Source organism: Neodiprion lecontei, chromosome 3 (assembly GCF_021901455.1).
Source record: "Neodiprion lecontei isolate iyNeoLeco1 chromosome 3, iyNeoLeco1.1, whole genome shotgun sequence".
NCBI classification, from domain to species: Eukaryota; Metazoa; Arthropoda; class Insecta; order Hymenoptera; family Diprionidae; genus Neodiprion; species Neodiprion lecontei.
Genome location: NC_060262.1, coordinates 29,991,394 through 30,016,806, shown reverse-complemented (window position 1 = coordinate 30,016,806; position 25,413 = coordinate 29,991,394). Strand labels below are relative to the sequence as shown.

The following is a 25,413-nucleotide window of genomic DNA, read 5'->3' as shown; positions in this document are numbered from 1 at the left end:
TGAAAGGGTTGCAGGAAGGATTGATCGCCGATAGGGAAATTTCGTTAGTTTCAGTCATAAAGGGTGGCGGAGGCGCCCGGAGAGGCCTAACTAACCACCTCCCTCGCCCCTGCTCGTCACCCTTGAAATTTCACCCTTCTCAGAGTGCGAATCGACGGCGTGAGAAGGGCGGCGGGGTCGACAGGGGATTTCGCGGGGGGTTTGGCGAGGCGCGGAGGCACACATCGGAGTATTAACGAAATTTTAACCAATCAATGAGAAGTTCATTAGCCCGTACGGCAAACCCCCGCCGCCCGTCCGCCTTCTACACCCTCCGCCGAGCCAGTCTTGGGGGAGATCCCACATCGAAGATAAAATTCAAACGACCTTTGTTCTCTAACCTACACCGTACCTCCGCACGCATCCCGAATACGCCGCCCGTCGTACTTTGAAATACGCTACCCGGTACCGACGGACCTCAAGTTGTTTCACGCCGTTCGCTCGTCCGCATCAAAGGCCCGCGTGCCCGCTGTCGAATATTCGCTAATTCTCTGAATAAACCTTACAAATCGAAGAATTTACTCCCGATAAAGAATTATAATCAAAATTATGTCTGCGAAGAAATCGTCGACGGTCGAACGAAACAAAATTACAAGAATTGAGCTGGTACTGTAGTAGTTTTTGCGAACGGTCGTATAATTTCGGAAATATTTAACTTGCGGAAGTTGAAAACCGCACGATTGCGGTCATTGCGCCGACCACCGTCCTCCTACACCCTAATGTTGTAAATTACGATTAGGTCCAACTCGTTGAGACAACCTCGGATAACTCTGGTGAGAATTCATTTTGTTTTAGATTTATTTTAACAACATCATACATGCTGAATGTTATTTTATTTATTTGTACATTTATTAACTCCGTTATGCTACACGAAATTTACCGATCAATAAAACGAATAGTATATGATTTAGGGAGAGCTTGCTTCCTGCTGCGCTGATAACAAAGCGAAAGCCAAAGACTTCTTGGAACGTCGTTTACTGCCACCCGACGATTATTCCATAATCGTGATCAATTTTGAAGCTGATTGTCCTAGTTTCGTTATCGGCAACTCGGTGCGGTGAACCTTTGATTTTAATCTGACCTCTGCACTCCGTTATATGGATACGGACAAAACTCGTTGGGCGTAATTTATCTGTTACTTTCTTGCAACAAAATAAAAAAAAAACAATAGCATTTATTATGGAAATATTCAGCGATAGTCAAAATGGAGCTTGTAGCCCGAAACAGAGTCGATATCGTTCCGTGAAGACTTAGGGTCAAATGGTCAGTCCCAATCGGCAGATAGTATGACACCTGTGCGACGAGGATGGAGAATTCCCTTAATCGTTGAAAATAGAGGTATTCCAGAGGACGTAGAATTACTATTCCCGGTCACGCCGTCGCGAAGGGTGGTTCGCACGTATGCATTTTGTATCGTCATTTGTCTCCAATATCTCCCTGGCACCGCGAGCCACCCCCGGATGCCAACGCTACGCGCACACACCTCTTCCCCGCTGCTTTTTGCCCCGCATGCAGGCAGAGAGCCGCCGCTGTACGATATATCGAATAAGCCACAATGACAAAAAAAAGTCCTCGATGGAAGCGAAGGTGCAGGATGAGGAAGGAAGGATGTAGATGCGGGGAGGATTGCGGCTAAAATCCCGCGAACGAGAGCGAGAGAGAAGCCGGGACGCGAGATATGCGGGGCTTCGAGTGAGAGGGAGGCATTTAAAACCCAGACTCGGAGAAAAAGAGATTTGCATTACGGAACGAAGGGGTGAGAGAGGTGGCTGGGAACCGTGCGGGGAGGGGGGCGGGGGCTGAGGGGAGGGTATCGATATGCATCGTAGGTATGGCGAGGCCGGCGGACAAAAAAGGGGCGGCGGGGGGGGGGGGGGGGGGGGGTGAAATTCTGGCAAACGACGTCGATATGACGCAACTTATATCACTACGCTGTATTTTTACGACTAAGGTTTTCCGCCGCGATCTATGACTGTATAACACACGTGTATGCGGGAGCGATGGCAATTAAAGCGCTGTTGAATAGGAAAAATATCCGCAGCGGACGAATTCGTCGTCGCAATTTCGATTTCAGCCGGTTTTTATACCCCCGCCCTTAGAACAGGACCCGCAGGATGTGAGACCGTCGCGTTATCCTCGAGGGTGCAACTGCGTGCAGCGATCGGTGCGGCTTGAATATAGGATAGGAATTTTCGTCCCTTACCGATATTAAAAATTTCCTTCCTGTAAACTTGAAAGTTTCAATCGTTTCGCCTTGTTTCGGACGAGCTGATGCCGCACAACTTTCTCATTAGGCGGCGAAACAATACCCTTCAGTTCGCTTACGCGAAGTCTCGTGTGTGTGTACATGTTTTGTATGCACATGTATATATGACAGAGTATAATAATGCGCGTACAATCGTCACGAGGCTCCTGCTGCAGTTGCATCGAAGGTGCACACCGAGAGACCGCGGACGCACACTCGTTCGCAAGGACCGCGCATAAACGTCAGAGATTAGCGGCTGAGTTTCGTATCGAGCATTTCTGTCAATACGCGGACGGAACAATGGCAACAATTCGAAAGCTGCTGATTATGAAATAAATGCCCGAACCGAGGCTGTGCCTGCCCTGCCCTCCTGGTCCCCCCCCTCGCGTCACTTTGCATTGGTCCTGCGGTCCTGTGTGCGCCCTGACTTATATTATAGCTAGAAACGTGCAATTTTGCAATATGCGAATACGCCGCGTGTACGAAGGTAAAATGGGCACATTATACACACACACACACACACACACGTGATTCCACAATTCTTTAACCGTGTACATTTTATCCGACGACTCCACATCCTCTTCCTCTGATTCACCGTTCCTATACAGGATCTCGGAGAACCGAAACACTTTGCGGTATACTTTTGTTAATTAGCACTCTCCAGGGTTAGATCTGTTTCGTATAAAGAGCGCAACGCGCCTTATTCACCGCTGTGTAACAGAAACCGAATGTTGTAGCTTGAGGTCTAGCGTTTTATAATGCAACAACGGTTGGAGATAAAAATGAATAAATAAATGATGAAGAACGAAAGAGTGCGAGAATGGAAAACAAGAGAGAGAAAAATTCGTTCACCGCTTCGAAAACACCGGCAACAAGTAGCCGCCGCAAATTGCCTCGCACCGATTAAACCGTCCACGCGCGGCGCCCGGCGTCTCGACGCTTCACCCTGCCGGTGCGTCCATACCTATACATTTTACCCTAACTGTATGTGCACGGATTTCGTCACTGGGGCCGAAATTTGGCGTTAATCGAACTCTAATTCGTGCGCCAGTCGCGACCGCGTTGAGGCTCAACTCTGGTTCTTTTATTCGTGGTGAAAAGGACAAATATGTACACGTCAACGCTGTTATCAGCTGTAATTATGTAACCTTAAGTTACGATGACGCTGTTTCAACGTGACGAATATTTCATACACGAATAGCTGTACGCAGATTGTCAAATTCTGTACGGAAGTCATCCTCCTCTCTCCCGTTCTCTCACGCCTCTGTTCTTCCTTCTCCCGCACCGCCTTTCTCCAGCTGCCGAGCGATGGTCCAGAGCTCTGATGCCTGGACATTTATCATTAATTCCTTTCCCCGTGGCAAGAGAATCGTCAGACGTTATTATCCGTCCGACTGGACGCCCCCTCCCTTCGCCCCCTGCTTTTTCTCTTTTTCTCTTTTTCTCTCTCCGTTCCCGCGTCGTTCTTCGCCGCCTATCCGTACCACCGCTCTGCTTCCCTGCCGTTCCGACATTTCTCTCCAGCGAACGTTCGAGCTCATACATGTACGGCTTCTCTCGTCTCGGCTTAAATGCTCCACTACCGTCGTCCTCGCGGACTTGCGCTTCTCCGATAACGCAAATCACGGGCGTGATTTTTATCAGTTTTTATTGAAGGTGTTCAACTCGTGTGGCGGGAGTGTGCACGGTATTTTATCAGATCCACGTGTACTCGGAGGCATAAATGGGTTATCTGTAATAACGAAATATTTTCAAGTCTTTTCCATCATCCGATTTTCATTATATTACGTATTCTCTGCACTCGATGTTTCAACTCCTGAAGTCAGCCGACTCCGAGCTCTCCTCCACCTTTAGTCGTTGTACCTTTCCTGTGATTTTCAATATACATCGCATACGTATCATGCACACAATTCTAGAGACTGGCTGCCAGCCATTAATATCAACCACCCTCGGTTTAGTTTCTCTTTTTTTCGGACGTGGTACGTGAGAATTCAAGCGCGCCGGGACAATGGGGGTAAAATTATTATCTATACGCTCTTTGCGGTTGATATTCACGTGTAGTTTTTTTCCGAAGATAAGTATACGCCGTCTCTCTCGACTTCAAACGGACTGCTAACGTGCAGCACGGTATAGACCGCGTACTCGTATTCGACTTTTGTATTCGTGCCCGCTTGCTGCCGGAATCGAGAGAATCAAAATCCCCGAGTCACAAGAGGGTGGGAGCGACGCGGGAGACGCGAGGAGCCAACCGCGGGGCTTGCGGGGGCGGAGGAAGAGAGAGCGGTTGACAGAGGGGGTTAGAGAAAGTGGGCAGGGTGACAGGGGGGAGGAGAAGGCGGGCAGAATGTATGATATTTTATTTTAGAGTTCTTCTGGCTTCCACTAGATAAGCTCTTGGAGGATTTATGCTTATTACAGCCACGTAGGTGGCCGCCGGAATGAGAGAGACTCGCTTGATACGCCCCTGCCACTGGCTGCAATGCACACCCCGGCTCGCGTAACAATACCTACCGACAAACCGGCCAGACACCCGATATCACTTTTCACCAACGAGCGTAGTTATCCGCCTTTCTTTTCTTCTCCTAACTCATCTCCTCGCTGCAGGACTCCGGCAAGGGGGGTGGTAGGGCATCGGAGACCGTGCAGAAAATACATATATCCGGCTCTCCCGAAAAGCGCAGCGATTCCGAATTGCGCTTCGGCTACTCGCGTATCAATTTTTCATACCCTAATCGCGTATTTCAGACTTGGATAATACGTACGCGCCTGCAGCAACCGAATTCACCAATTATCGGTTCGCCTCCGTGTCTATTTATACGTATATTATCGCTGCCGCGAGGATCAGGCTGCGGCATACAGAGAGAGAGAGGGAGACAGCGAGTCGAGTTTAAAGAGGGTGAGGGGCTAGCGAACGGTGAAGGCTGAAGGGTGAAGGGCGAAAGGCGAAGGGAGACGTTAGCCGAAGGTAGAACGCGTAATGAGCCGAGATACATTCGACTGCGGCTTGGTGGAGTCGCGGCGGAGCCGCCAGCAGGGACGGAGACGGGGGTGGAAAGGGTTCGGAGCTCGAAGCCCGATCAGTCATTAGACAAGTGGGTATTCACATATATCGAGTTGTAAAATCGATACCGCTGTCCGCTGCCCGTGTATCCTGTAAGGAGCGATGGAGGGGATGAGATGCTCACCCTGCTTCCCCCCCAACCCCCGTCCCCCTCTCCCTCCGCACCCGACCACCCATCCCGCAGCCATCCAGCGGTGAGTGGGTGTAGAGGTGTACCTCTCTCCATACCTACCCCTTCGCGCCCGCCGTTTCTCTCTTCCTATATTTCCCTCCCCTCCGCCCCCCCGGCGTCCCTCGCCTCACGGACCCCTTCCTCTTGTGTTGCTTCGCTTCCCCTTACCGCGGCACGTATCCAGTCCTTGCATATTAATCCTACCCATAATTCCCACTTCCAGTTTCGGCAACCCTCTGTGTTCCGCTCCGAACTCCCTACCACCCTGCCACCCTCGCGCCACCCTTGCGCCACCCCGCGCTACAGAGGGCGCCTCCTATAGTCCTATCGATTGAACTTTCTTTCGGGGCCTGGCTTTTAATTGGCATTCTCTCGTCGTGGCGAACGTGAGCCTTTCGACGACCATGTCCGGAAGGGTTAACTCACCCGCTCCCGTCCCATCCTCCTTCGCGTGCTGCGTGGGTACCACACCTCGCACAGTCTCCGGGTGGGTGTACGTTCAACTGATTCGATCATTCCGGTATTATTGTCTCCTGCCCGAGAAGAAAGATGATGCTTGATCCTCCCCACACCCCCTGCCCATCCAGTCCCTCAATCCAGCGGAACGATCGAATTATTTGTTCAGTCACGGGTGCGATTAAAAAGCTACAATGCCATGTCCGGTGGAATGAATTGGCGGAAATTAAGAGCGCTCCGCAGCCTCGGGCTGCTCCTGTAAAAAGTCGAAGCATCGAGCACGCGGCGGATGTGCTCGGACGTATACATATAACGTACGGTACTCTCTTATTGCAATAGATGTCCGTGTCCGGCTATTTTTTATAACCGGGGAAAATATGCGCCCTTCGTCTCGCTATGTAACGTTTAGAGTGGCGTATAAATCGTAGGTGCACGCGCCTCCGGCTCCGTCGAGTCGGATGTACTTTTAACATCGGCAAGTGTTCGAATGCTGGGGAATGTGAAAAAAATAGGGACAATTTTACGGGGTGACGATTAATACGAAAAGAGCGGTGTGGCGGTGACGGTGGTGGACGAGCTGCGGCCTCGGCCGGCTCTTGCGGCGTCTCTCTTTTCATCGCACGTGGGCCGCGGAGCACGCGTCGTAAAATTAATACCAAGCCACGGCCATCTTGTTGCGGGTGTGTGGACGGTGGCGAGGGGGGTCTAACCTTAGTCGGTGTGTTAACTCTGAGCATGCACGCGACTGTGTGAGTGAAGATTGATTACACCGCGGGAGAAAATGTGATCAATAGGGACGCAAACAAAAGCTCTACACCCATAATGCAAATAGCAAAAATCATGGAGGATTAAGGCTCTGCCCGCCGCTTCGGGAGAAACAATAGTAAATTATGGTCGTTCGACGCCTCTGTACCCATCTCCTAACCGCCGCGCGGCTATAACTTGCAGCTAAATATCTATACCACCACCACCGTAACCATTTTCCACCGTACATGTCCCTACGTCGTATCCCGCGATCATACTCCCTTAACGTAGATTCGCATTTATGCATATAGATTCTCCCGAGCAACCCCCCCGTGCCCTTCGGCATGTATGAGTAAGCCACGGTATTGCCGATTGCGATTGTATAAATTGTGTCTCCGTGACGGATACGTGTGTGCGTGCCGCCTCCACCCCCACCCCCCATCCCCGTCTCCACGACCGCCTCGCAACCCGGTTCGCCTGGACCACGACTCTTCCCCTTTGAGTCACATCCACCGCGTCCATCCGTCCGGCCGGCCGGCCACCCGACTCACCACTACGACCATCGATCACGGGCCTCTCCGTTGTTTTTACTCCTTGGGGCGGGGAAATGGCGGAGGGGCGGCGGGGTGCAGAGAAAGGGGAGAAGGTACGAGAGAAAAGAGGCGGTCACTTCCCCTACTAATAAAATTTCACCCCCCGATACCGCATCTAGTAGAAACGCGACGCTTTATTGTGTTGCGCTGTGTTTTGTTTCATGCGGGTTTTCATCATGGGTTATTTCATAGGCATGGGGAAGGCGACGAGAAAATTCATGTCTGCTTCTGGCTAGGATCTACTTCGCCGATCGGATATGTCTTACTCTTTCTCTCTTTCTCTTTCTCTCTTTCTCTTTCACTTTCCGTAACGTAATTTTGGCAAATTTCGCGTTAGCGGTAACGTTGAGGTTTGGGACAACGGGGAGAAACCCTAGGTAATAAGTGCAATTATAGCAAAAGGTTGATTTCCACCGGACAATTGCAGGGGACCTTCGGGTTTTGCGGTTTTTAGCAACGGCTGAAGACATTTAATTTAACAGCGCGGATCAGACCGGAGCTCTTGGACCACCTCACCCGTTAATGTCATCGATACCGGAACAGCCCTGCTCGATCCGTACCTACCGACTGGCTTACGTTGAACGACAGATAAAATCCTGCACCCCTCCCCCGCCCCAGGGAAATTTGCAAATTTTAAAGTTGAATCTTTATTCCTGCTCCTCGTGAAGCGACCCTCACCTGTTATCACCGGCGTGTTACACTCGTACTCTGTTTCACCCTCTCTCCCTCACATTCGTTGCTTCATTTATCGAGTGTATATAAACGTACACGACTCGATGCGAGAGACTCTTCTTTTTGTCAATTGTAATCGATATCGCGTATAACATGGGCATAGGTATACTTTTAAAACTGCCGAGTAAATTATACACACGTGCATCAGAGCCTAGAGGTGTGTGCTCGAGTATAGTGCGTGCAACGCTGATGAATGCTCGTATTATTTGTGCCAGAGTTATACGTGTACCTTTATCTTAACAGCCACGTGATTTGGAGTTACGTTAATTAACTGCTACTCGCAATAGTGAATGCGAATACCGGCAAGTAGGTGTACAGTTTACACGGACCATGCAAATCCGTTACAGTTTCGATGTTATAATTTGCGTGGTCGGAAGCATTTTCCGAAATTGCCAAACTCTGTTGGTTAATACACACGTTCCTATAAACTTTCTCTTCGATTTGAAACATTTATTGAAATTCGTCGAACGACAAACTTCACAAAGATTCATAAATCCTAATATGTATGCATAACTCAAAGTCCGGAGGGCTAATTAAATACGTTAAATTTCTAACACTCAGGTATCAAGGTTGCATGTAATACGCAAACTTTTTCACTCACCTCTACTTGAAATGACACCAAAGGAGGTAGTTCATTTTAATTTGAAAACTTCATCTCTTCGGTGCGACTTCACACGTTTTATCAACTCAAAAAATGGGATTCAAAATTTGTGAAGCTTTGAAAATAATTGGCGTACTTTTTCCAACCGCGTGACTGCATAGTCTCGCGTTTGTTTGCACGGTGATCGGTTGTTAGCGAAAGTGCAGCGTGTATTCCAGATGTGAAAAAGCGATCGCTCGGCAGTGGCAGCCTCAAAGTAACACGGTTCATTTGATCATTTTTACCGCGGGGTTCGCTACGTGCTGCGGGGGCCTCGAGTGCACCGCGTTACGTTGATGCACTCTTGCCTGAGCGCGGTGCACGCCGCAAACCCTCCACCCATTTCCCTCGTGCGGGGGTGCACCCCTCGTACACATGCGAACGTGAATCCGGTAGTCTATCGTAATTGATCATATTCGCGAATCCCCCGCCGCAAACAACGACAACAACAACAACAACAACAACAACAACAACAACAACAACAACAACAACAACAACAACAACAACAATCACAACGAGAACGGGTATAACGACAACTTACGTGCACCCGTAGCTGGCACAAAGCGTCATTAAAACCCCGGAGCATCATCAATTCACTCTTGTCATTAATAAACCTACTTGAATAAACAACGACCTTGTCGTCAAAGAAACGTCGATAGGGCATGAATAAGCGCGGAAGCAATTAAGAAAGAAAAACCAATAAATAATTAATAACGAAGTAATCCCTCCGAGGGTATTTATCGGAGCCGATCGGGAAGGTATTATTTAATTCAATCCCTGATAATTACATTCGGTATATAGAGGCAATTACCGGTTCGAATATTATACCTTTTAGATGTATATTCTCAATAAAATTGACAAAGTACACCGCTCGCCGTAGTCTATACGCATTTATGTGTATGTATGTAAGCTTCTTGACCGTTACGGTGTATTTGAGGATCCCAATGACAATTCCTTCAGCGAAAGCTTCTGTACATAATTTTCGTTTGTTAGACCATTTAATTCGCATTTGCCGAGACTCGGACTCATCGTGTCTCCTATTTTTTATCACCTTACAGATCAGTCAGCTGGGCGAAGAGGTTACGAGACTGCAGCAGAGCCTGCAACGGCTTCAAGAGACCAGCACCCAAGCCACTGCCCGCCTGGAAGAGGAGCTGGAACTACGGAGACAACACATACACAGACTGGAAGTTAGACTCGAGAGACAAAGAGACTATGACGACCTTAAACGGGAGCTCAGCATCCTGAGGTCTGTGGATTTCTCCCAAATCCCGACCGGGGAACCGGGCAAAAGCCTGGAACATCTTCTTCTGGAGCGGACGAAAGCTCTTCAGCAAACGGAGAACTTGAAACCACCCACAACGCCGGACGCACTCGGTGAGTTAATTTTCTCGTATATTTTTCTCGAGCACGTGAACGACAAACTTTTCACAAACGAGGCAGCGAGCGAGCGAACAAACGAACAAACCCCTGTGTCCCTCATCTCGGGTGCAATAGGTGTAACGGTAGCGACATTGAAGCAGGAGAGAAAGGTATCTGCAATTATCCCGATTGATGTGAAAAAGTCTGTAGTATACGCGTGAAATTGAATTTGCACAGAACGATTTTCGATCAATGATATTAAAGAGGGTGTCTTTCGAACGTCTTCTTGTTGTGCCTTTGTTGAGTAACAGATGAATTGCCGGCAGGAGAATATACGTTGCACATATTCCAACGGCCATTATTTGAAATGGTAGCACGTCATCCACTCCATGCACAATTAAACGGGATAATGACAGAGTATTACCAAATGTCGACTCATCCAGAGCGAAGTTTCCATTATGTATCACGAGAAATTCTCTATCGTCACGTTTGAGTTGTGATTGGGCAACAGGTTGCGTACGTACGTGTGCGTATACGTATACCTTACATGCATAGTCGGCCGTTCTTTTACCGTAGCTCGAGGGGCAACGTCGCCCATCTTGTCGTATCTGTCTATGTATGTACACCTAGCTCTGCAAGCCTGGGGGAATCGTCTCTCGAAACTACCTGTTATTACACGGAAAGGATTATTCTGTTTTCGAATGGCATCTGTTCACCCCGTTCGATCAACCGTTGGTACGACAATTATTCGTCGACGAGAACGACTTCGGTCGTCACACGCAGGTCGGGTCACTCGGATCAAATCGCTCAAATTTTCATCATGTCTGTAATGTTTAGATTTAGAAGCGAGCCTAACGGCGTATGACATACGCTGGTCCATCCCTTGCATCGGTCATTGCTACTAATGCTAATTGCTGCTGCTCTCATCTTCAGGCCTGATTCTCTAAGCTCGGTCGACAAACTAAAACCTTAAGGCTAAAAAAAAAGGCATCAAGCTATACTCGACAAGCTTTCAGAATAATCCTGCTTGTGTTGTGTACTGACTATCCTCTGTCTCTCTTTCTGTCTCTCATTCTCAATCCGTATATCACATATTCTCCGTCCGTCGGTATATTCCCATGTATCTATCTCTTCGTCTGTCTCTTTCCGTCAGTTCTATTCCTCCCCCGTTTCTGTGTCTCACGGCCGACGTATCCCGTCTCTCTTCCCATCACTCAATTCTTCCTTCCTCTCTCCTCCTTTGTCTAATTTCCCATTCATCTCACTCTTTCTTCTTCTTCCTCTCCCACTCTCTTTCTTCTCTCTGTCTCTCTGTGTTTCTTTTACGCTTCGGCTGCACTCTTACCATACTCGGGCAGATCTGTGAGTCGGACGTCTGCCATGTATCTGTACTAACGTAACGAATTTGAAACTTTCAACGTAAATTGTGGACGCAATATTTGCCCGTGGGGCATTGTTTCGAAACCGAGTTTATTATGAATCGATCCAGGACGCGAAGAGAGACAGAGGCAGAGATACTGCAACGTCAACCCTTCTGATTCAAACCACCCTGTCTCCGTACCCATACTCCACGCCCACCGGATCCTCGTCCTCGTCCTCGTCCTCGTCCTCGTCCCTGTGGCTCCCCGTGTCCCTGCACCCCACAGTCGAAACCCCGAAACGTCGAAGCCACGAACCAGCACGTGCTACCAACGCCAAAGTCCTCTTCCATGCGCGACTCATCCTATCCGTTGTTGTCAACGTTCGCTCAAATTCAACGTCAAACTATCGCAGTTCTGTGAAACAAAAGCACCACTTATATCGTACGATGATCCTCCATCATGAGTGAAATATTTATTTCTCAATTTACCAGTTGGATAAATTCTTGTTTTTCATAATTGAGTACGAACACAAAACAATTCCTTTGATCCCACCGCACAGTCCGCGGACGTGCACTGCAATTCGCATTGTCGTTGCGGAGGGAACATTCTTCCCCGCAAGTCCGGTCGATCGGCGCGATTTACTTTACGCGGAAGACGCAATTGCACCACGCGACGTCCGTGAGAACGTAAAAGGAAAGAGAGACAGTTGTAACCTTAATGTGTCAGAGATTTGTTCGACATGGTGGTGAGCTCGTAGATTGGCTGACCCAAATGGGGCCCCTTTTTGGTGCTTGCAGGTGGCCTCGCTTCCCCCCTGCAGCCAGCCGCGACCGCCTCGCCCCACGGCGGCAACGCGCTTCCCTCGGCATCCCAGCCACCCCCACCACCACCGCCGCCGCCTCCTCTACCAGCCCCGACCCGATCCACCCCGACCCCTTCTTCGGCGACCTCTTCGTCCTCCCTGCTGTTCCATCCGCCGCTCCAAAACGTGGAGACGTTCGGCTCATTCCTCGGTGAGGAGATCGTCGCCAACTGGAGGCGGTCCCTGGAGAGGTCTATCATGAGTCAGCAGCATCCCCAAGTCTCGCAAAGCCAGCCTCAGCTGTTGCACGGGCCCTCGTTAAACCATCTTCCGTCACCGACAGATTCAACCAACACCCCGGCAAAGTCAAACACCCCCCTGGGTAGCGGTCTGGATGCTTCGGAAAAAGCACCGACGCCGATTCCCGGTCAGGAGACCCCAGCACCACCGACGCCCTCCTCGACGGCCGGCCTGACATCGCCGCCCAGCCTTCAACCGCCCCCCACCGTCGTCGAGCACCAGCACCAGCACCATCAACCCGCGCCCCCGTCGATGAACGGAATTCCGCCAAAGAGTCCCGTGGAGGAGTCCTGCCACAACAACAACAACTCCCATCATCTGACCAACAACAATATCGGCGGTGGTCTCAGTGTCCTCGACACCCTCAAGAGTCCCTTTCGGTTCGACGATCACAGGGCGCACTTCCGGTTCGCCGACGAACTCGGCGCAGCCGGCATGGCCGGACGCCTCGGAGAGTCGCTGATCCCGAAGGGCGACCCGATGGAGGCTAGACTCCAGGAGATGCTCCGCTACAACATGGACAAGTACGCCTCCCAGAACCTCGACACCCTTCACATCGCGAGGAGAGTGCGGGAGCTCTTGTCCATACACAACATCGGGCAGAGGCTATTCGCCAAATACGTACTCGGACTCAGCCAGGGGACGGTCAGCGAGCTGCTTAGCAAGCCAAAACCGTGGGACAAGCTTACGGAGAAGGGGAGAGACAGCTATAGAAAGATGCATGGCTGGGCTTGCGACGACAACGCCGTCATGCTGCTCAAATCTCTCATCCCCAAAAAAGGTGAGTCTTCTTATCCAATTTCCAACTTTGCGAGCGCGTGGTCCGTGGCCAAGAGACTAAACAAAGTGCGGGGGGAGGGAGGGAGGAGTAAGAAAAAGAAAATTTTTATTTCAAAAAATTACGCCGAGCGAGATGTGAGGAGACTGACAAGGAAGAGAGACGCGAAGGAGGATAGCAAGGCCGGATGATGGTGGCTAGAAATTTAGACTACGGGACGAATCGTAGGTATAGGGTGCGCACGTACTCGTACAAAGTACAACACATACTCTATATATATATATAATATATATATATATATATATATATATATATATATATATATATATATATATATATATATATGCTTTTACCATCGACCACGCTATCGTACAAGTTTCTTCTATCTATGCACTGCTCTAATTTTACTTCAACGTACTAACAATGAATGTAGTAACTGCCGCTAACTAATTCAATTCAACACACCAAAAATATAGTAGGAAATTGTACATCTCCAACCAGTCAGACATATCATAATTTCGTTTCAACCTGTATCCGGGTAAAGGGATTTCAGTAGAGAAACTTTACCCGCAGCATACCTTTTGTATATTTTACGTTGCGAGAAAATGTTCCCGGTGACGTCTTGAACTCGTCGATAACCTGGTATGTATATATAACAACGTATGGAGGCTTTTGCCGCATGCCGGCGAGATTCGCCTTTTTCCCGCTTGATAATTGCGGGCTGTCCTAAATTAGAAATCCAACGTTCTCCCATGAATAATATTAATTATCTTAATTAAATTAGGCAGCCAACGGTACCTATCTGGTATCGATTGTTTGCTGCGTTTGGCAGCCATATTGTTTAGACTAATAGCTCCTGGGAATATAGCATGGCGGTAGGGGGTAAGTGGGGGAGGAAGGGATCCGAGAGATTCAGAGATGCCGGTCTGTATTTACCAAAGGTAATTTACACTTTTGGTTGATTGCATTGAATCGCGGAATTATTAGTTTCGCACGGAAGTTGTCACGATCCGCAATCACTCTCAATTCCACATTCCTCTCCTTCCTTATGTTATTACATTTTCGTCATTGTCGTGTTTCTTTTGCGATTTTTTTCTTCACACTTTCATCCGCAACGACTTCTTCGAAAATTAAACGAATTCTGCGGTGTTTTGTGTAACGGTATGTAATAGATTTTCATAATTTATATCTCTTATTATTATTTATTTATTATGGTTTCTTTTTCTCTCTCCAACGAAACCGCAACTTGCGTCGCTACCGTGTTGTACAGCTGAACTTTACGACGTAACAATTTATTTGTTTCACAAACACCTGCAAGTAAGTGCTTAGCGTACCGCATAAGCGGGGAAAGTAGAGGAAGAAGAGGGCAAAGATGAAGAAGGAGGAAAGGCAAGACCGGAGCTCGCGGCCCCCTCTTGTTTTGATCGCTAATTATTGGAGGTTTTGTGCTTCCCGGCTGTTTATAAATACAATGAGGCAAGACTCAATGGGATAAATATACTCGAAGCTTTGTCTGAAACTTCCATAAGCAGTTGTGATTTATGGGCAAAAATCAACGCCTTTATTCCGCATGAAAGGCATCCTACCGTGGCGGCAACGCCGCGCAAGTAGTATATAAGGTCGGCGATAAAACGATAAAAAGATAAGTTGATCCTCCCCGTTAAATATCTTTGCTAACGACTCGTTACGGTAGGTGGGCAAAAGTAGTACGAGTGTAAAGCTCGCGTTATACGCGCTACCTCCACCCCCCCCCCCCCCCCCCCTATTCCCTACACCTAGATGTGCGCAAACGAACCAGGTGTACATGCACGTTAGGTGCAATATCTTCACCCTTCGAGAGAATTATATCCATCTCTCAACGGGCACCGCACTTGTCGCTTATTTTGCCGAGTCCCTCGAGGAGATCGGACACCTCGTTTTCAACTCTTCGCCTGCCGTATAACAGTTTCGTAGAAAGAAATGTTACACATTTCAATGGTAATTATACCGACGAGTTTTACAACTAGCCTACCGCACGGTTCGCCGAGTTTGCGATGACGAAAGGAAACGGCGCGGCACGTCGCGCATTTAAAACATGTCAATGAAGAAAAAAATGGAAAGAAAAAATACAAGAATAGAAATATGACGACAAAAGTAAAACGACGATGCGTCACGTAAGACAAAGACTGAAAGTAAAATGACATTTCTCGCCAATTACCCAGTCGTGAAATTTTTGCCCGTGCATAACGCTTGGCGATTCTAAAAACCAAATCACCACGAGCAGTGCTCGCGCTGGTGAAATCCCCTGGCGTTATAAACCCGTCGGACCGCCGGAACAATACCTATGATACTCGATTGCGAAAGTTGTTATAATTTCATGGGAATCCGACCACGGACTTAAGAAATACCAATTGTTTTCGCGGCGCGAGTCTTCCGTTGTTGTGTGCATAATTGCTGCACCGAGCAGCTCATAGAAAATAGGGGACAACCGGGCGACGTAAATCGATAAGATCAACGGGCCGTTATGCAGCCCGACTCTACGGCACTGTTATAACACGTATACCTGTGTACATTGGAATATACACGTTGCGAATGCGAGCCACACGCGGTGAATCGACCGAGAACGTTTGTCCCATTTAATGCTGCAGGTATTGCCCCATTGTTGCCGCAACAACAGGTTGCCTTTGGTTGTCAATTTTTTTTCAACCAGGTATTAATATCAATTGAAAAGGATGTCGGTAGGTAGCGATATGATAATAACAATGCCGTCGGCCTCGTCCGTCCGGTTGTGTAGGTATAACTATAATGCGCCGCGGATAAAAGACATTTAAAATATTCAGGAATTGAGTAATTCCATAATTCACTAATTCAATGGCAGTTGTCGGAGTGACAGGTTCGGGGTCGCGCGTCAATGCGTTGTCGGTATCTCAGCCGGTCGCGTTTAGATGTCGCGATAAAAGCTCGCTTCGCGCTGACGAATTAGGTTGTTTTTTTACCCGTTATACCTACCTACCGCCACTTTTATGACGGCAAAAAACTCTGGGGAAAATTGGACCGTTGACGCATCGCGCTGTTTTACGAGCGTTTAATTCAACGCGGATTTCGATAATTTTCCTAACCTGAACGCGGCCCGGTTGCGGTTCGGAATTCGCGCCGAGGGCGTCGCACCGTCGGGACGCCACGACGTCGAGGCGTCGGGTCGGTAAATCAGATCGGCGCCCAAAGGGTCGCGGAAGGAAACGGCGTAATGGAAGTGACCCTTGATCGCCGACCGCTCCGACCTCTGACCCTATTCACCGTCGACTTGGCCCACCCACGCAACTTCGTGCCTACTTCCCTGCCCCAGACGATGGAGAACACATGGGAACCTCCGTTTCGATGGGCTCAACGGCGGCTAATTTTGTACACCGATGAGTAGCGTGACGTTTTCACCTCGAAAAGCGCTGATAATCAACGCGAGGTCCATTTGCACGTGCGTTTCGACGTTTCTCGTTTTCAATTGATTCGCGCGAAAGAACAATTATCTTGAAAGGGAAATAAGAAACCGGGTGTCAAATATCCCGGAGACTGCAGGCCTTCGGTAGTATCGTAGACATTTTTTCGTTCGGCACGTTGTCAAACAGTGAATTCGCTTTGCCAAACGCCATTCCGACAGGTTCGAGATTTCTTCCGAAAATCCTCCATCGAATATACCGCGCCGTATATATATTGTATCCCGTGAATTCCTAATAATAGAAAGAAACGCAACCCTTCGCTGCGTGCGAGGCTCAGGTACGCATGTGCGTGAAAACGAATGTTCGTGTAAAATTTCTCACGCTGTGTTAACGGCTCCAAAGTAACTGGTATAATACCTTGGTCGCAATATATCAGTGGAAATTAAGTGCACGTCGGCAGGATAAAACTGTGCGTTGACCTATTAGCCGTAATCACATCGTTCACGAAACAGTCGAGGTATTTTCAAAAATATATACCTCCACCACAGGCTACTTATCGGCTCAGGCCAAGCTATTATTATCATCGAAATATGTATATTAGCTCTCTCCGATAAAAAACAAATGAAAGAGCTCGGCGGCGTCGCGGCCAGAGAGGGTAGCAAGGGGAACGAGGCCACTGCTTCGTTCACGCACATTCGCCAACGAATCCGACTCACGCATCGCGCGCCGCATCGTTTTCGTTATTCAGCTTAATTTCCCTATCATATGTTCCGTTTGGTTCGGTTCGCGACCGAAACTATAAAACGCACTATCAAGATTGAACGAGCTTGAAAAAAAGCTCCAATTTTCACCGACGAGGCTGACGATTGGATGCGTGTAATTATAAGGGTACGGTTTGCGCGTATTGGTCTCGTAACTTTGTTTGAAAAAATTATCGCGGTCTGCTGTAACGTCTATGAGAATATAACCCCCTTGCTTTCGAAGATTGTATGCAGATATAGTGATTCGAGCCAAAACGTTGATTATTATCATTGATGATGAATGTGGGGGAGGGGGTGGCGGGTATTGAAAAAGTGAGGATGATCTTCTCGTTAACGGCCGAATACACATCTTGGCATTTCAAATACGTATAAAGCAATCGACAGCTGATCCCCTCGAAATCTTGGCGTCTGATTGGTCAATTAGAGGAGAAACACGTAGTGCGAGACACTCTCGCGTTGGGGAGACCGCGGTTACGAGGGAAAGACGAAGAGAAGGGTGCCTAGAAGAGGATATTTTAATTATCATGGGTGCTCCACCGGATCCAGGGCTGCTTTATTGATTTTACGTTAGTATATTAATTGCTTCGTGGTTTGATCACAAGACTCCTGGGGTCGTCTCCCGCATCAAGAATCCCTGGATAACCTGCTGTATCCGGTGTAAAAGATCCTGTCACTGCTTCGCATCCGTTGCGAAGCTATCGATTGACTGCCGAAATTCGAGTACAGGATCCGATCGCGAAGAGGAAACCGCGCAGCGGAATTTGTAACGTAACTGCGTCCATAATGCGACGGTACAGAAATCAACCAGGGAAAAAAATATCGCAATATACATTCGTACACACATGTATATACATACGTACGTAGGTGCATTGTCGCAACGCTTGACTCCGTGCCAGAAGACTTTGACTGCGGTGCCAGCGATTCTCTGTTTCGAATGGCGCCGATGACTATACGTCTACACGGGAATCATACCTGAATCCCCCGAACTGCCTCCAATTTGAGGCAATGCGCGGGAGGGTGACGTTATTATTAGCGGTCTGGTCGTCTACATGCGAAATCGCTGCACATTGTTAGCCGGGTCACGTGTAACCCTCTTCGCATACCTACAAGGTTATTGCAAATATGGAAAATTTAAAGAAGAAGATAACGGTTGTATCTAATGTACCGTCTATTTTATATTCGAACACGGTATTTTACCGCGCAGTCTGCCTACAATTAACGCTCTTAGATAATGTTGTGTATATTTCTTTTTTTTTTTAAATTATAAATTCTTGGTCTGGGTCATGTGTACGTAAGGGTGAGCAAACTTCGAAAGTGAAAGCTTGCAACAACCCTGGAATGTAATTTTGATTTCGTGCGTGTCTGTAGCCAGAGTGCCGAAGTTAGAGCTGGTTTTTGGGTAGCCGAACAAGTGTTGTAAAATCAACGTCGAACAATGACCAACGGTGCAGGCGTACATTGTCGGCTCGTACCACTTCGCCGACTCTGTGTTGTTAACATTTTTGTCTTGCGTGTCGAGATGATCATGCCGCTATTGCCCGTTGCACGCGATGTGGCTTTTTCTAACCATACAATGTGCCGCTCATTTTCTCAACGTATAACATTCGTCTATAACCATCACGCCTGCAGTCCGTCTCCGACGATGTTGATGTTGCTGCTTCTGTTGCCGCTATACCTACGACTATTATAACTATTCTAATATCACCTTTTTTCCACCTCCCACGGATTACCAGGAAACGAGTAGTTTTGGATAATTTCGGTCGGTGTTCGTTCTAGTTCGACGTGGTCTGATCGTCGTTCCAATGCTTAGAAATAACTTTTTTCTTCACTCAGTCGGTCCTTCTTTTGTCTTTTTTTGTTCGACGACTCTCGGAATCGGTTATACGTATACTTTCCAGCTATGCATTATGTGCGTGTTCTGCGTGATACTTAAAGTGGCGGCAAAAAACTAGGGAAAGGCCGATATTAATTTATCTCGCAGGGATGAACGGTAGATCCTCGAAATTCCAGATCCTTTGTGCGAAACACGAAAAACCCCTGCAATGTATTTACATGCCCATTGCCTGTTCTATACATATAAGCATATACGTGTGGAATACTACCGCCGTACAATAACCGATGAAAGACATGAGAACGCATCGCAAGTCGTATCTTACCCGTAGAGTGTGTTGCAGGCAAGGAGCAGGGAATGCCGACCTTTGCCAGAGGTCCCCAAGACGGTGGTCCTCAGGACATGAGCGACGAACGATTGGCCCACATGCTATCGGAGTCCGGACACCTTCAGATGCAGCACGACACCTCAAACGACGCCGATAGCAAGAGTCCGCATCGAGTTGGCTGCCCTAGCCCCTTTAGCAAGGAAAGAATCGACAGCCAAAACAGGAGACTAAAGAAGTACGAAAACGACGACATTCCCCAGGAGAAGGTTGTGAGGATCTATCAAGAAGAGCTGGCCAAGCTGATGGGACGCAGAGTTGACGATCTTCGCGGACACAGGGATTTCCCATCGAGGTGAGCTCGCCAATCCGACAGACCGTTTTTCAGATCATTCTTTTATCTTCCCCATTTTCATTGCTATATCTCTCGGTTTACGGTTACGAGTTATACACATGCGCATAATGCTAATAGTTTTCTAGCATGCCTATCTCGGACATTTTAAATACGCTCATCACTATTGGACCCATTATAGTTCTAAAAATATAACACCCCAAATCTCAAGCGCTTTAACAGCATCGCATAAACGTAATGTAGTATTAATATTTACTCAATGAGCTCACTTTAGTACCTTCCTACACGCCCGACACCCTCTTATTATTGTTCGATATTTTATTACATCCACCGGTGGGATTTCCAATCACCCGATTTTCCGGAGTAAGCATGTTCCTCTTACGTCCGCACTTCGAATAGCTTTTCGAAACAGTTACAGTATCCGATTCCATATTTCTTCCTTTCAAGGTATTGCAAATAATTAATTTTTCAAGGAAACCGGACAGATATTATGAAATCAGTGAAGTTGTATTTTTTTAATTGAGAATTTTTCAAACCCGGCAAACGTGTAGCTTTGAGAATTAAAGCGATTCAACAATCCCTCCAATCTCCCGACAATTTTCCTAATTTCGCCGAAGCTGAGGATCACTTTTCTTGAACCGATTTAAAAAATGTCCCACCTGTTCCACAATAAATGCGCAATAAGTTGCCCCCCTTCAGTGCCAAATTGATCATCAATGAGGACAGCACTTAATCTCGATTAATCGCAGTGCGATGTTTCCTCCGTTTTTCAGCGGTGCCCAGGGTATGCAGGGGATGGATCGCACGCAGGACGACATTCGCCTTGCCCTCGACGCGTATCACCGCGAATTACAAAAGCTCAACTCTGGTCCCGGGCAAAATCCCGGCTTAGCCGGACTCCCCGGTCTGCCAGGACTTCCGGGCCTTTTGGCTCTTCAGCAGCAGGCTCTCCAGCAGCACCATCTCGCAACGAATGGCGGTGGTGTTCAGGACCTCAGTCTGGTCAAGGTAGACCCGCGGGCCAAAATGATGAACGGAGTTTCGGAGGAAGACAAAGAAAAGATGGAGGAGGCAATGAGACATGCGGGAAGTGCTTTCTCCCTGGTCCGACCGAAGCAGGAACAGTCCATCGGACCCCAGTCTACCCCGGGTGGTTCCAGCGCTAGTTCACCTCTGGGCAACTCGATTTTACCACCAGCCATGACGCCGAGCGAAGAGTTTGCCGGTGCAGCAGCAGCCAGTCCGCTTCAGAGGATGGCTTCCATAACTAATAGCTTAATCAGCCAACCGTCCACCCCGACTCACCATTCGCCGAATCAGAGACCATTGAAGGCGGTTTTACCACCGATAACGCAGCAGCAGTTCGACATGTACAACAACCTGAACACGGAAGACATCGTCAAAAGGGTAAGTCATAAATCCGTAACTGTTTATTAAACGTACGCGACAGTTTTCGCGTTGGACTTTCATTCCTATTCTGGAGACTGAATCGCCAAGATTTCTGTACAGGTGAAGGAGCAGCTCTCCCAGTACTCGATTTCCCAGCGTCTATTCGGCGAGTCCGTTCTCGGACTCTCGCAAGGATCCGTGTCGGATCTTTTGGCCAGGCCGAAACCCTGGCATATGCTTACGCAGAAAGGACGCGAGCCGTTCATTAGAATGAAGATGTTCCTCGAGGACGATAACGCGGTGCACAAGCTTGTCGCTAGCCAGTATAAAATCGCACCGGAGAAGCTCATGAGGACCGGCGGCTACGGCGGCCTGCCTCGTAAGTTTAACTCAGGTCAATATAGATGTTTTGTTACTTTATTCCACCAATCATAGCTCAAAAGCTTACTCAACGCAATCCAACCACCTACACAGAGAGAAAAATCTGAGAAAAATTACCCTGCTGTTACTATGATCGTGATGTAAAAGACACCTAATGTAGTTTTTACGGTGCTGCATCAGAAAAATGCGTCGTCACATTTTAAATTTTATGCTGCCGAAATACATAGTTTCTAAGCAAGGTAGTAATTTTTTTCATAAAAACCTATAATTTTTGTAACATGCATCAATAAAAAATGCATTAAGTGTCTTTTACATCACGATTATAGACAGCAGGGTAATTTTTCTCAGATTTTTCTCTCCGTGTATGTGACCTCAAACACTGGCGGTTTTTCAATCTCACTCGTCGATACGTAGAAACTATCACGATGGGGATTCCCGGTACTTAAAATATTTCTATGGAAGGCCACTTATCCGTAGAGTAGCATATTTATTCGTGAAAAACCCCGTTCAAACTGGTTAAAACTGTAAAGGCCGCAGAAATGATACAAAAATCTCAAACCGTAGTGCAATTTATTAGCTTTTCAAGTTTAAGGGAGGGGGATCCGATAGAATTTCAATAATGTAGGATTGTTCGTTTTTAAAATAATTAAAAAAGAGGTGATCAAAAATTCATTCCAACACAGTTTAGATCATGGAAGCACGTGTCCTGAAAAAAAATGTTATTCTTTCGCGATGACCGTGTATATGCGCAAATAACTTTTGATGCCGGTACACTGGAAATTTTCTGCCAGAAGTTCCTTACGCATGTACACTTTCATCGCAAAAGATATGATTTTTTTTTCAGTACACATGCTACCATAACCAAAATTTTGCTGGACTGAATTTTTGATCACATCTTTTTTAGTCATTTCAAATACGTAAAACTCAATATTATCAAAATTTCATCCGAATTTTCCCTCCAGTCAACGTATCGTACTTTCATCAACTTCGGACGCCAACTAATGTGGCATTGCGAAAAATCCCTTCGAGTGTTTAGGTGCGTTGTAGGTGGGTGGAACCGAAGGTACTACTTCGTAATCCTGAAGCACCGTACCTACTAAGGAGCTTTTGGGCTATGACCAGACGTTCCGTTTTTCCGATCACGTCTAACGTTGCCAAACTTTTCCTTACAGCCTGCGGCACCCCCATGAAACCGATGCCGCCTACGAAGCTCGTGCAAGAGCAGCTCCAGAATGCAGCGAAAGCCCAAGCCGCCGCACAGGCCGCAGCTCAGGCGGCGGCGCAGCATCAGCAGGAATCTCAAATGCAGCTTGGACCTCCCCAGCAGAGTCCGCAGCATCCGCAGCACCCGCAGCCACCGCCGCCGATGATACTCACTCCCACCGCTCCTCACCACCCTCATACACAGCTGACGATGCAGGAACTGCAGAAGAAACAACAGCAAATGAGCATCCACTCACCTCACCATCAAATGGCACCTTCGCCGTTGCGCAATCTTCATCCCCACATTTCCCCGAGTGTTTACGAGATGGCGGCCTTGACGCAGGACCTCGATACCCAGACGATAACGACGAAGATCAAGGAAGCTCTTCTGGCTAACAATATCGGGCAGAAAATATTCGGCGAGGCGGTACTCGGCCTGTCTCAGGGTTCGGTGAGTGAGTTGCTGAGCAAACCAAAGCCCTGGCACATGCTGAGCATAAAGGGACGCGAACCGTTCATAAGGATGCAACTCTGGCTGTCGGACGCCCATAACGTCGACCGGCTTCAGGCCCTGAAGAACGAGCGGCGGGAGGCCAACAAGAGGCGACGGAACAGCGGCCCTGGTCACGACAACAGTTCGGACACCTCGAGCAACGACACTGCCGAGTTTTACCACGCGGCATCGCCCGGACCCGGTCCAGCCTCGGCGAAGAAACAACGCGTCCTCTTTTCCGAGGAGCAGAAAGAGGCCCTTAGACTCGCCTTCAATCTTGACCCCTACCCGAACGTCGCGACGATAGAATTCCTCGCCGCAGAACTCGCCCTCTCGTCGCGGACGATAACGAACTGGTTCCACAATCACAGGATGCGGCTGAAGCAGCAGTCCTCTCACGGTCCCCAGGAACCGCAGTCCCCCAGAGAACCGGGCCAACCCTTCGACCCCGTACAGTTCCGGCTACTTCTCAACCAAAGACTACTTGAGATCCAGAAGGAAAGGCTGGGCCTAGGGAACGTCCCGATTCCGTATCCCCCGTACTTCAACACGAACCTTGTTGCCCTCGTCGGCAATGTCCTGAAGGAGCAATGCTCGGGACTCGACCTCTCCATGGGGGCTCTGAAACGGGAGCCGAACCAGGAGTTCGAGGACGACGATGGCGACGACGCGATGAGCAACCCCGGTAGCGAGGACTCGGATGGTTCGGCGGGGAGCATAAAACGGGAACCTACGGAGACCCCGGCACCGGCCACGGTCCGATCGAACAGGAGAAAGCCGGCCGCGCCCCAGTGGGTGAACCCCGAATGGCAGGAACCGGCCAGGACCGGTGACGAGGTGATAATTAACGGAGTTTGCGTTATGCAGACAGACGACTACGGAGTCAAGCGAGAAGCCGAGGAAACCGTACGCGTCGAACCAACCCCCGTGCAGGATAGATACGAGGAGGACGCCGGGAGTGACTCCTCGTCCGCATCCGGAACGGGACAAGGCCTCCAGGATAGTGACAGTCCGATGCCCAGTCCAAAGTCTGGTCAGCACAGTCCGATCACATCGCCTCGACCCCCTTCGGAACAGCCCAGTTTGCAGCAGCAGCCACAGCAGCAGCAACAGCAGCAACATCAGCAACATCATCAGCAACAACAACAGCAGCAGCAGCAGCAACAACAACAACTGCCGCAGCAGCAGCATTCGCTGCAGGAGGACAACGTTAAGGATGTTGTAAAACACGAGCCTGAGGATCAAACGTGGGATTATTAATTGCACGGGGTTTAATAAATTGCAACGGGATCATGATCTCTATGGGATATTGATGTGACGTGAATTATGGAGAAAGGATATCAAACTCCCTGTATCTTCCGCCCCCGCAGGCCTTCGTTCCTTCCTTAAATTATTTTTCCCTTTTTTGTTTCTTTTCCTCCATCAGTAATCAAGGTATTATAGAGTGAAGTGAAGTACAGTGAATGTCGTCGTTATCGACTTGCCAAAATATGTACGCTTTTGAAAAAGTGATCTTAGTGAAGAAAAAAGAAGTAAAATGCAAAAGAAATAAAAATAGTTTAGATAAATCTTGTAAGAAAAAAAAAATTAAAAAAAAATAAATAATATCAAAATAAAAAAGAAGCCAACGATAGGAATATCGGCTAGAGCCGATTCCTGCCTACAATAAGGGCATTACCGTATTACCGGCGCAGGTTGTACCTTGCTGAAAAGAGTAAGAATGAAAACTGCAACAAAAAATTATTCATCAAAAAGAGTAAGGACGCGGGTGAATTCACACCGAAAAATAGAGCAGAATCAAAAACTCTTTAGCACAGTGAACGGAACGAGAGCGGGTGAGTGTGGTAACAATTTAATTTGTGATATGCGCGCATCAAAACGTTCGTGAAATGTTGCACACAGCGCATAGAAACTCGTTTAACTGTTAACCATTCGCTTTGGCACTTGGCAATCTGCTCTACCTACGCTAATATATGAGGT

General features: G+C 48.3%; 1 protein-coding gene across 8 annotated transcripts in view; it reads left to right on the top strand.

Annotated features, from left to right (window-relative positions):
• Nucleotides 1-25,155, top strand: part of LOC107225756 (homeobox protein cut) — a 94,419-nt gene extending 69,264 nt beyond the window's left edge. For 2 of the 8 annotated variants that reach the window (XM_046733453.1, XM_046733452.1), the window contains exons 4-9: nucleotides 9,741-10,059; nucleotides 12,203-13,288; nucleotides 19,622-19,970; nucleotides 20,717-21,374; nucleotides 21,465-21,750; nucleotides 22,910-25,155. In XM_046733453.1, the coding sequence (XP_046589409.1) occupies nucleotides 9,741-10,059; nucleotides 12,203-13,288; nucleotides 19,622-19,970; nucleotides 20,717-21,374; nucleotides 21,465-21,750; nucleotides 22,910-24,693 (4,482 nt within the window). In that variant the 3' untranslated portion in view covers nucleotides 24,694-25,155. The remainder of the gene's footprint in view (nucleotides 1-9,740; nucleotides 10,060-12,202; nucleotides 13,289-19,621; nucleotides 19,971-20,716; nucleotides 21,375-21,464; nucleotides 21,751-22,909) is intronic. The other 6 variants (XM_046733460.1, XM_046733456.1, XM_046733459.1 and 3 more) reach the window with 6 other exon arrangements.
• Nucleotides 25,156-25,413: the final 258 nt, after the last annotated feature.